This window comes from Lissotriton helveticus, chromosome 6, assembly GCF_964261635.1.
Source record: "Lissotriton helveticus chromosome 6, aLisHel1.1, whole genome shotgun sequence".
NCBI lineage: Eukaryota > Metazoa > Chordata > Amphibia > Caudata > Salamandridae > Lissotriton > Lissotriton helveticus.
In genome coordinates this window covers 99,813,825-99,826,758 of record NC_136067.1, presented here as the reverse complement: position 1 = coordinate 99,826,758, position 12,934 = coordinate 99,813,825, and the positions used below count along the sequence as shown (strand labels likewise).

General features: G+C 44.1%; 1 protein-coding gene across 1 annotated transcript in view; it reads right to left on the bottom strand.

Annotated features, from left to right (window-relative positions):
• LOC144762280 (latexin-like) overlaps positions 1-7,432 on the bottom strand; it is a 152,408-nt gene extending 144,976 nt beyond the window's left edge. The window contains exon 1 of the mRNA XM_078647418.1: positions 7,175-7,432. Within this exon, the coding sequence (XP_078503544.1) occupies positions 7,175-7,306 (132 nt within the window). The 5' untranslated portion in view covers positions 7,307-7,432. The remainder of the gene's footprint in view (positions 1-7,174) is intronic.
• Positions 7,433-12,934: the final 5,502 nt, after the last annotated feature.

Below are 12,934 nucleotides of genomic sequence, written 5' to 3'. Positions count from 1 at the left end.
AGCATGGCGAACTCCTTAGTTATATATTATGATTTGAGAGATGTCTATGTACAGAACATACCAACATCGATGCAGGTCACTGTAAAATGTTTATGTCAGTATGCACTGAAAAGACAGAGCTATATATGTAAGGTATACATCATTGATAACCAGGTTCACACCCATGACAGGTACTAACACGCTTAAATTTCTAACGTGGAATGTAAGGGGGCTGGGTGACCCAAAAAAGATCAGGCGGCTCTTTGCTTACTTTGACAGGATACATGTTAGCATTGTATTTTTACAGGAAACGCACTTAGCGCGAGACAGTACTTCCACACTAGACGCTAAATGGGCTGAGTCTGTCACCAACTCGAACTTCTCGTCATACTCAAGAGGGGTGAGCATATTGATCAGAAAGGGCACGGGTTTTGAGATCACGGACATACACAGGGACTCAGGAGGGAGGACCGTGATAATAGCTGGAGTGGTAAGGCGGCAGAAGATACTATTAGTAAACACATATGGGCCTAACGTGGATGACCCGGAATTTTTCAGACAGGTGTGGCACACTATCGTCGACAAGCAGACAACTCAAGTAATTTGGGGTGGGGATTTCAATGTCACCCTACAGGATACTCTGGATAGGGCATCACATACGCCGGAACAGCACGGCAAGGCGCGGTTGATGCTGCAAGACACCATGGACGACCTGAACATGGTAGATTTATGGAGAACACGCAACCCAGTAACAACTATAGCGACACATATAAATGCAGCGAACAATAGTTGGTCTAGGCTAGACTACTGGCTGGGCACGAAAGAGATACTTTCATGGGTTAGGGACATAACTCACCTACCGCGAACGCTTTCGGATCATGGTCCAGTACTCTTAGACATCGCTATACCATGCTATGACCCACCACCCTTTACTTGGCGTTTCAATGCGGCTGCGCTGCAAGATCACATATATGTCGATACTATACACAAGGCTATAGTAGATTACTTCGATCTCAATGCCCCAACTACTGAAGACCCTGGTCTGCTATGGGAGGCCTTTAAGGCCACGATACGAGGGATCTGTATCAGTACCACCTCAGGCATCCTCAAAGATATCAGACGGCAGCTGCACACACGAGAACAGGCTATACAAACCTTGGAACAAACGTACACCCAGACGGGCGACACTGCTATTTTGGGGGAAATTAAAGCGCTACTGACTGAATACGATGGGTTCGCGACGGACGAACTGAAATATGTGTCAAAGCGTGCGACAGCGAGGAGGTATGGGGAAGGAGGTAGACCTGGTAGGGAATTGGCCGCAAAAATATGCGCGGGTAGGGCCCCACAACACGTAACTTCCATTAAAACGGACACAGGGGAGGTGATCACGGACACCAAGGGGATACTAACTGAATTCATGAATACTTACGAGGCACTTTACAAAGCACGTCCATCACCGTCACAAAGGGATTTACTGCACTACATGGAAGATATAGAACTGGCATGGCTAGCAGACGGACATAGGAAATATCTAGAACGCCCGGTGACAGTAGAAGAAGTGGCTGATACCATTCGGAGATTACCGAATAACAAAGCTCCTGGGCCGGACGGCTTTACCACGGAATTCTATAAAAAATACGCTGATACACTTGCACCATACTTGGTGCGGCTATACGGGGCAGCGCACGAAGCTCAGACGCTGCCGGCGACCATGAGAGAGGCACTCCTCGTGGCGTTGTTGAAACCGGGTAAGGAGGTAGATAAATGCGACTCATATCGCCCTCTTTCCTTATTGAATGTGGACACTAAGATAATAGCTAGTTTGCTGGCGGACAGGTTGAAACCCCTTATGCCCTTGCTGATCAGACCGGACCAATCTGGTTTTATCCCAGACAGAGCGACTACACACAACACTCGTACATTGTTCGCATTGGCCCATTATTTAACACCGGAAACGAAGGCGGTGGCTGTGTTGCTGGACGCAGCTAAAGCATTTGACACAATAGGCTGGCCCTTTATCCAAGCAGTATTGGTGCGTATGGGGTTTCCACAGATTTTTCTGGGTTGGATAACGATGTTGTATTCAAGCTTGACAGCACGCATTAGAGTGAACAAATACATATCAGAATCCATTTCAATATGCAGAGGTACTAGACAGGGATGCCCGCTCTCGCCGATGCTGTTCGCATTAGTGCTGGAGCCGCTAGCATGTAAGATCCGGCAGCATCACCACTATTCAGCGATACAAATGCCCTCCAGACCCATACATATCTCGCTGTACGCAGACGACATGGTGCTGTATGTTAAAAATCCTGAACAACACCTTAATCCACTCCTGAGAGAGTACATTAGGTTTGGCCTACAATCCGGGTTGCAGATTAACTGGGATAAATCCCTAGTCCTGTCCTTAACGGACAGCACCTGCCCGACCAAACTAGACTATCCTTTAAAATGGCAGGAGGAACCTACGAAATATTTAGGTGTTTGGTTCCACAGAGACCCGGAACTGGTGGTAAGGACGAACTACGGGCGGACCATCTCGTCACTAGAGGACAAAGTTAAGAAATGGAACAGACTTCCCCTCTCGTTGGCAGACAGGGCGGCCATTGTAAAAATGGTGCTTCTACCGAAGCTCCTATACTTGTTCAATAATATCCCAATCAAACCGCCCGCAGCCGTATTCCGTAACATTAACACACTGGTCCTTAATTTGTTGTGGGCGGGGAAACAAGCGAGGATGGAATTACGCACCATGACGCTGCCATATTCAAAGGGGGGCTTCAGAGTACCAGACTTCTATTTATATTACTTATGCGCGCAAGCGCAGTACGCGCATTACTGGTTCCATGAGGTGCCCTTCCTGACACATGTAGCCGTAGAGGCGGGCGACACTGACCCTATCCCACTAGCCAACATATTGACACATAAACGCACTAAACTACATGAACGAGACATAAATCCAGTTAATACCACGGCTGAGGCATGGCGGCTGATAGGCAAGGCAACGCACAGCTTACCACTGTATGCACCGGCACTTCCCCTGGCACATCATCCGGCTCTTTCGGTAACACAGGAGAAGGTCGGCATGGATCTGTTCAAGCGGGCGGGACTAGACACTCTTGGGGACCTATACGATGGCGGGGTCTTCCTAACACTGGACAAGCTCCACTACATAACAAACCCGACTCCATTGTTCAGTTTCAACTACTATAGACTACAAAGGGCACTTAGGGAACTCTACCCGACACATCCTGAGGAGCCTCCCGCACTCGCGCCCCTACAACTACTCCTAACTACGCCGGCAGCGTCTCACCTAGTATCCAAACTGTATGCCAGTATACAGGAGGCGGTGGGGGCGAATACACACAAGGCTAGGGACAGATGGAGCGCTGGACTAACAGAACCTCTCACTGACATGGAATGGGATTCCTCATGTGCGCTGACTGGTATGTTGACCCCTAACGGGAACTTGAAAATAATACACTACAAATATTTACACCAGGTATACCACACGCCTCAGAAATTACATAAATATGGTTTGCGAGATGATTCACAATGTTATAGATGCAAGCAAGATGATGCGGATTTCATGCACCTAGCGTGGCACTGCCGCAAAGTGGCGGGATATTGGAAATGCGTCATGCAGGTCCTGAACGAGATGCTGGGGACAACTATGCTGTGTGATGCGAAGATCTGTTTGCTAGGCATTATCCCGCAACTTAGAGCATTGAAACGCAAGTTTTGTGCTATAGCGCTTTTACTGGCTAAGAGAAGGGTATCTATGCATTGGAATGGCAAAAGGGCCCCCGAGGTAAAGCATTGGGTGAGAGATATGGTGTATTGTAGAGACACACTCGCAACGTATGAAGAAGAGCTGCCAGGTGGTTCTAGGCCCAAAGATTATTGGGGGTACTTGCGGGAATATTTACTGGCACATGATGATGCTGGATCGGAGACGGAGATAGAGGGACCTACAGATACGACACTGACAACTCAGAGTGCACAAGTTTCGCAATAATGGCACTGAGGAGGGAGGATGCTGTGACACAGACGGATTATATCAGAAGATGAACTAAAAGTTGGGGATTATATTGTTTGGTTTGTTAAAGTTACGATACAAGATAGGGAAAGAATAAACTTTGAAAATGTAAGATTACTGATTTATAAGTGAACGAATACAGCACTGAGATATATGTGGAGGCTATCGAATATTACGCCGCCGGTCCGTTGGATGTCGGCTGCTGGGCTGTGTAACACTAAAGCCAATGATTTTGATTTTTGAGTGCGGATAGCCGGCCATTTATGGATGTAGGCATATGCACTGTGTGTGTATACCTTGTTGTTTTCTGTTTGTAAGCAACATGAAGTGCATCAATCCTCTTACCTCAATAAACAAATAATAAAAAAAAAAGTAGAATACACGTTGATTTAGCATTTAGGTCAGTGCTCCTGCACATCGTCAGCAGCAAGTTAAGTTGAACAAAAGTATAATTTCCAGCGCTTTACATTACAGAAGGTAAAATATTAAATTTGATTGGCAAAGTAGAGGAAAAATAACAGAACTCTTTATTTTGAGTGAATAACGCTTATTCTAAAGTAAACTTTCAAAATTCTAAATGCACATTTACTCCTGACAAATTGAAGTGAGTACTCTTCCACTGTAAAGAACTGTACAAGCATCAGGATATTGCATTATATATAGAGTGTTTCTATTCTGTTGTATCCCAATTAATAGTCACAATTGATATCAGAATTAAAAGAGTCAGGGGAAGAAAATCAAGTCATGTCCAGCGAAAGTATTTTCAGTGCTCCAGCAAATTTTTTCGAAGTTCCAGGTAAACCGGTAACGAAATGGAAGATATGGTACAAGGCTTTCGAAAATTATTTGGTTGCGATTAATGGCAAGAAATTTGACGGTGAAAGGAAAAAAGCTATTCTTTATGGACTCTTAGGTGTGGCGGGCCAGGACATTTTTGAAAGCCTGCCAGAATATGAACCTGTTCCGGGACAGTTTATTCCCCTTGATGATTTTCAGGAGGCAGTGAAAAGATTAGAAAAGCAATTTGACGAAGAAGAAAATATTATGGTGGGGAGACATCGTTTTTCATTAAGGAAACAATTAGAATCAGAAAATGTAGAGGAGTATATCGGAAGTTTAAGGGTGTTAGCCACAAAGTGTGATTTTTGTGACATGGCAGATATGTACATTCGCGACCAATTTGTATTTCATTGTTTTCAGCGTAAAATACAGGAGCGATTGCTTGCCTGTAAAAAACCAACATTGTCTGAAGTGGTAGATATAGCCAAGGGCATTGAACGGTCACTTGAAGGCAGAAAAGAATTAGCTAAAGTAAATGAAGAATCTTGTTCTAGTGTGTCTTATGTAAACGACAGAAGGCGAAGAGAATGTAGTAATGAAAAATCATACAGTTCAAACTATAATGTAAATTCTTCTCCCATCGTATGTTTTAGATGTGGTTCCCTTAACCATTAGCTGATTCCATAAGTTGTCCTGCAAGTAAGAAAAGATGTACTAGCTGCCTAAAGGTAGGACATTTCGCAAGTGTTTGTGGAAAATTTGACCAAAAGTACAATGGAAGAACAAACATTAATCTAGTAGATGATTTTGATGAGAATATGTGCTCCAACATTGTTATATAGCCTATTCCACGGTGTTAGATGAAGGTTCATTTCTCTCTATTCTCTCCCATCATATCTAGTTACAATATATATCTACATGTAGATAAGTCTATTAAAGATCATGTCTGATATAGTACAGAACATGTTTCAAGCAGAAAATAGCAAGACATACCAACAGGTTGGGCAGAGTATAGTACAGCAAATCTGAAGAACGTATAAGTAGTTGAAAATATGAATGGTCTTAAATCATTAATGTTGTCCATTAGACTAACATATTCATTTCAAACATAGATGGTTCTATACGGGGCTAAGAAAGAATTTGTGGAAATGGAAACCGGACTACAGCTCAAAGGATGCTTCCGTTTGAAACCATCTTGCACGTGGAACAAGAAGTTGATGTTTTTAAGGATGGCTACGCTGTAGACAAGATCTTCTTATGCGAGGTTGCTGCACCAAAGATGCTCGTATTGCCCAGAGACCCCTCCATATATCCTCCAAAAACTAAGAACTTTTTGGTAGAACACAGAGCTCCTCTTGGACATTATTTCACTGGTTGTGGCTCCTTTGTCACTATTCAAAGACAGATACGCTAAACAAGTGTCTATGGTTATAATGTAAGGGAGCGATAGGTCTGTCAGTCTTCCACTTATAGATTTAATTAGATCTCCTCAACATAAACCAGGCAGTTTTAGTATAACATAATTTTAGGGTTCATACCTTTGGGAACCTCCTTATCAAGCCTAGCTGAATAGTACCTGGGGGATTTTATATTAACACTTACTCATTGCCATTTAATGTTTAGTTTTTCTTAGGTGCTTATAGGGGTTTAAGGGACTTACCATGTTTACCATAAACTCATTTCAACTGTTGTATTTAAGAGTAGGAATTTGTTTAATTATTTCTCCCATAAAAAGGGAGATGTTATGGGTCTAGTTGTTAAATATGGCAGTCAGTTCCTATTGGTTGCTAGGCGCGCGGACAGCTGTCCGTGTCTAGCGTGTATATAACTGACGTCATGGTGACATTCCGGACCACACACACCGTGACTCTGCGCAGTCACTGCTCATCACACAAGCTCTTTCACTTGCTGAATAAAATTCTTAAATTCATTCCTTTCTTCCGGAGTTTCTTCTTGTTCATGTCACTACACAAATGTTTGTTCGTTTGCAATGTTGTATTGTGTTTCCACTTTCCACTGTTCTCTTGTAACGCAACTGGCTCTATTGTACAGCGCTCTGACACCTTCAGGTAATGTCGTCCGAGCTTTATAAAAAATGCACTAAATAAAATAAAAATAAATAAAACACAGGCAGACTGAAAACTTGGTAGGTATGCATTGTTAGGGCCATGGGTCTCGTCTCCTCAGGATTGGGGAGCGTTTGGTAGGACCCGGATATGACGCAATAAACCGCCGGAGCTCCAGCGCGAGACAGTCAATACCTGCGATTGCAGTGCCTGCCTCGTGACTTGCTGAGCCGACTTCGCCACAGGCCTGAGGACATACACAGCACCCAGGTCACAGTGACTCTCTCCACATTCGCCCAGCACTCACCTCTCTGCTGGCCGCCGTTACCCAGTCTGGCTGGTAGACGCGGTGCGGCGCCCCCTGCCGGTAGTTGATGTAGCTTGCCACGAGCGATGCTGCACGGGTGGCCGGGTAGTGAGACGGGGGGATTTCCATCATTGCGGCCAGCAGTGCGAGGGCCTGAAGCAGCCAGGCCAGGTGCAGGAGCGGCCCAACCCCTCGGGGCCCAGCCCCGCTCGCGGCAGCTCCGCCCGGTCCGGTGCAGGCCCGCCCACAGGCCGGGCCCCGAGTCTGTTTACACACGGACGGAGCTCGCGCCAGACTCACCCCTCACGTCACTTATTGCAGAAGCGTCACCGACAATCCGACTAAGGAGACATTTGATATGGCACCATTTATCATTCGTTTATTATAATTCGGATTCGTACTTCATTGCACGTGTTCTAGACACAGACATCGCGAACCACGTTAAAAGTTGTGTGTCCTAGTAAGTTGTTGGCCTGGGTTCTACAGAAACATTTAAACACCGTTGTTTTACATTTAAAATGAAAAATAGCTACGAGCAGCCTGTCCATTCCTCTCTCCAGCTTAACTACTGAATAACAGGCGAAACTACTTTAACAAAACAAGCATTTGCAATGCAATCGGTCTCGCCTCTGGGACCTTAGTTATAAGTGTTTAGCCAGAGCTATTGGCTCTGCTAATGCACAAGTGTGGTCACAGAAAAGATATGTTTCAACAACAAAATGGCATGCACTAGAAGATTGGCTCTGCATTCCGTTTCTGTTTGTTTTATTCCTGCAACAGTTATCTCATGTAACGTAACTGGTTCTATTGTACAGTGCTCTTGACACCTTCGGGTAAAGTCCGCGCTTTATAAAAATGCTTTAAATAAAATAAATAAATTCAGCTAACCTAACTCATTAGTGAACGCAGCATTTTCCCACCAACCCCTGTTCTCGTAAAGGCTTTTAGGAGACTCTACTTTTTCATTACCAATGACCCCAGCTTTCAGTCATTTTCAAGAAATCATCTAGGTGCTCCTAACACACATCAGAAATCTTGAGAACATTCAGGAAAAGTACTGCAAGCCACATGCTCCCATAGAATTTCGAATATATGCAAATGTCTCACATTAGCAATCTGAAATCTTAGCGCCTATGGGCCATATGTATCAAAAAGAGTTTTGTGATTCTCAAATTGCGATTTTTAGCAAATCGCAATTAGAGAATTGCAAAATGCAATGTATGTAGGATTTGTTAAAAATGTTGCGAATCCTACATATTCCTTATTTGCTAATAGCAAATTGATATTCTCAAATAAGGAATACCTTCCCATTCATTCTTATGGGTTAGGAGGCCCATAGGAATGAATGGGAAGACATTCTCAATTTGCAATTGCCAATTAGTGAATCGCAAATTGAGAATGCAATTACAAGGGTGCCAAAATGTCACCCTGTTGCACCCCTGAAATATGCATGTGTGCACATACATGCCCTTAGGGCATGTAAAACATACAGCACTTAAAATAAATAAATAAGAGTGCTTTTTTAAAGAAAATCACAAATTACCACCATCTTGAAGTTGGTGGTAATTTGCTATTCCTTAAGGCCAAATAGCAAATTTCTGGTGCTTCCAGAATTGCATTTAAGGAATTGCAATTTGCAATTCCTTAATTGCATTCGCAAAATAGAGAATCGCAAATTTAGCAATTCTCTTTTCTGCAATGGCCTTTTGGGATGATACATCCCAAAAGGCTTTTTCCAATTTGCAAACGGGCCGATTCTGAGAATCTGCCCGTTTGTAAACGGGGAAAAAGGCTTGATACATACAGCCCCATGAGTGTACTGATGTTCAGGTGTACTCGAGAAAAAAGATGCGCCCTGCACATGTTATTTTAAGCATAGAGGCATTCGCTATAGAGCACTGTACAGCATAAAACACGCTGCAGTGAAGAGTATTTGTCACACAAAGCAAGAATACTGTAATGTAATCCATTAGGCGCAAAACTCGCACCAGTGAGTGCACAGAGCATCGTAGTGAAAAGCATAGGGACTGAATACACTGCAGTCAAGTACACCAGACACAATGAACCCTGCAGTGAAGTAGATTAGACACAGCGCATACAGCAGCGAAGTACAGAAGTCCCACTACTGTGGAGTAAATCGGTAACCAGGAACAATGCAGTGAATTAAATCAGACAATGCACTGTAAACAGATCACAGGGACAGAAACATTGCTGATAAAAACCAATCACAGCCCCATCAAAAGGCACGGTTTCCTAAATCTTCTACAAGTAAATCAAATGAAGCTGCCAGTCCATGACGCAATATTGGCAGGAAGTAACGCTGGAGACAGCTAGGATAACGGAGCTAGTAATCCCATGTACACCAGCGCATGTCTTGCTCAGCCTGTTCCCGCACACAACCAAAACTAAGACCACAGATAGGTTTCAGGACCTCGCCGTTATAGTGGCAAAGCAGGCAATCACTAGCAGATGGAAGGCGCGAGACGGCCCTGGTATCCATAGATGGAAGCAAGAGTTAGTGAAATGGACTGGGTGCGAGGGCAGAATCTTGCTCAGAAACGCAAGAAGGGGCGTGGGCAAGTTGGAGAGAGCTCAGGCATGGGAGGTTTTGATGGAAGAAATGAGGAGCGATGACCCAGAGTCGTAGGCCACCACTCATGAGAGACCGTCACAGCAGGGGAGCCCCCGGAGGCAGGACCAGGAGGGGGTAATAGAGCAGTTTCCGAGGGACGGAGACACAGAGCACCCTTAGAACTGTGAGGGAATATACACAGAAAAGAGGTGACAGAGTAACACAGGCACACAACACAGGGAACAGCGGAAGTGATTCATAGAGCTCATCAGACGACTTTAGGAGATAGCAGTGCAGGGGGGGAGGGCGGGGGAGGATTGGGCATAGTTGTTTTGGTGGGGGATTAGGGGGACGGAGAGAGCCTAAGTATTGCATAGAAGACTATAAAAATGAGTAGGTAGTGTAGACTCCGGAATAATACTACCATGAGTATGCAATGCAGGCATTGAGATACACTGAGACTGAGAATGTAAAGTATTTACCTGTAACGATGATGGAGAAGTGCCTGAGAGATATATAAAAGTCAATCAAATTTGTTTAAAAAAATAAAAGTACATCAAATTAATAGAATCTCCAATATTTCAATGCTTACGACAAACAACTGCATAATAGAAGGTAGCAGAGTGTCACATGAAAGAGAATAAAGCTTCGTATCTCAATTTTGATTTCCAGAAATGCTGTCCATCCACTTTCCAAAGCTTGAAGGCACACTGCGGACAGGTAGGAAACCTGCATCTCAACATTTTCAGGAGAAGGGACTGCTCACAGGGTGCACTCACCTTCCCATAGAGAGCCACAGAGATCTCTACGTCATTGCTATAGGCCCTACTGAGCTACAATTTGATTTCCTGGATAATTTCAGGCCCTTTGTGCCAGGTTTCGGCTATGGCCTGCTTCTCCTGCATCAATATTAAACTTCTCCAAACTTTTCTAGAGTGATGATGGTTTCACTTTCTGCATTACATCTTTCCTTCCTGTTGGGAAGGGGGAGAAGTGGGATGGGAGGCATGAAGTAGAGAAGAGACCTAGCACAGCAAGCCACCAGTGTTCTAGGCTGCATTTATTACTAAATAAATAAAGGCACCATGCCAAAAGCGCAAACGGCGGTATTAATAAATGAAGGCGCTGTGCCTAAAGTGAAAGCAGCTGTATTATTAAATAAATAAAGGGCCCGGCCAAAAGTGAAGTTGGTGGTGAATGTTGCAAGTTGTATGTTGATCTTATCAGTGAACAATTGGGGCCAGTATTCCAGAGATTACCAGGTCATGTATTTTTCCCGGTTCCTGGAAAATAGCCACAATCCTTCCACTTTTATAGAAACCTAATCTGGATCCAAGCGATCCCAGCAGCTAAAGACCAATTTCCAGGTTATTGGAAAAGTACTGAATTCCCAACTCACAGCCTTCATCTCGTCTGTGGATCTGCTAGATTTCTCTCAATATGGTTCCCGGGAAGGGCATAGCACGGAGACGGCCTTGGTCATTGCAGCTTAAGAGCTCAGAGCAGTCTTGGACACTGGTGGCAAGGCCGCATTGATTCTATTAGATTTATCTGCGACTTTTGACACACTGAACCATGACTTACTGATCAAAAAGCTTTCAGAGGCAAGGATAAAGGAGACAGCCCTTAAACTGATTGAATACTATCTGGGCATGAGGATTCCGTTTGTTCAGATCGGAACCGCCTCCTCAGAGCATTTTATGCTCCCCTGTGGTGTGCCACAGGGTTCTTCATTAAGCCCTACGTTGTTCAACCTTTATCTGACCCCATTGGCTAAAATAATCAGGCAGGGTGGCTTCTCGGTGATATCCTATGCAGATAATACCCAGTTAGTGGTGTCAATTTCAAGGAATGTGGAGGAAACAACAGACCTATATGCTTTAATATTGATGCTGTATGACCCAGGTGAATCAGTGCATGAGCTCGAACTGCCTAAAGTTGAACGTGGGTAAGACGGTGGTACCTCTGTTGGGCAAGGATACCTCCTTCTGGTCGCATAGGAAGTGGCCAGCTGGCTTGGGAGATCTACCAGTACCAGTCAAAATGATGAGGAACTTGGGCTTCGTATTCAACGATAATCTGACCTTTAAACACCAGATCAGCAATCTTACCTCTACTTTCTTCTTCATCCTAAAAATCAGGAAAGTTCGTCCTTTCATACCACCAAATACCTTAAAAACACTTCTGACAACATTAGCCCGGTCCAGACTTAATTACGGTAATGCTCTTTACGTGGGCATCCAAAAGCAGCATTCACTTAAGATGCAACGTCATCAAAATGCAGCTGCTAGATTGCTGCAGGCTATTCCTAAATTCCAGCCAATCTCCCATGGACTGAGAACGCTTCACTGGCTCCTGGTTGAAAAAAGGATAACATTTAAATCATGCCTAGCTTTAAAGGCATTGCACAGTGTTGGTCCTCAGTACTTGAAGCAACACCTAACCTAGTATCTACCCATCAGAAATTTACGATCATCGCTGAGCAAACTCTTACAGACCCCCAGATTTATGAAAGCTCACTGGAGCAGAAGAAGCTTTGTGCTGGGGACAGTTAAATCATAGAATTCGCTCCGGGCTGACATAAAAAACAGCCTAACAATACTATCCTTCAGAAAATCATTAAAAACAGCATCTAGACACCCTTGGCCATTCATGCGCTATATAAGTTTTCAAATCAATCAAAGCATGTCGTGCCTGCAGTACAAAAAACTCATTAAACAAAGAAGTGCTTACGGACTAAATAACACGTAGCATGTAACAACCTAAGTAGAGGGGCCAGTATCCTTTAGAGGTTATAAATGAGGAAAAGGCGGTAGTAAGGAGGGACTAACAAACCGACTACTGAATCAGAAGCCTGTATTCACGGAGGACAAAGACAGAAGCCAGTGACAAATATGGGCAAAGAGTGGGCGGGGCTTCTCTTCCATACTCTACTACAGCAGATCTCCAGAGCAGCGCATGCGCGCTGACTCAGGCTCGACCTAGAAAATCACATTGCCATCTACTTCAGTGGTCCATAACCTTTTGACTTCCGTTGCCGCCCACTTAATCATTATTGGAATTTAGGTTGCCCACTGACTTATTATTGGAATGCAGGTACCACCATCGAATCATTATTTAAAGCCGGGGACACCAGGCTAAGCAATTTAAATACTTTAAATTTCAAAAATATAGAAACAAGTATTTAT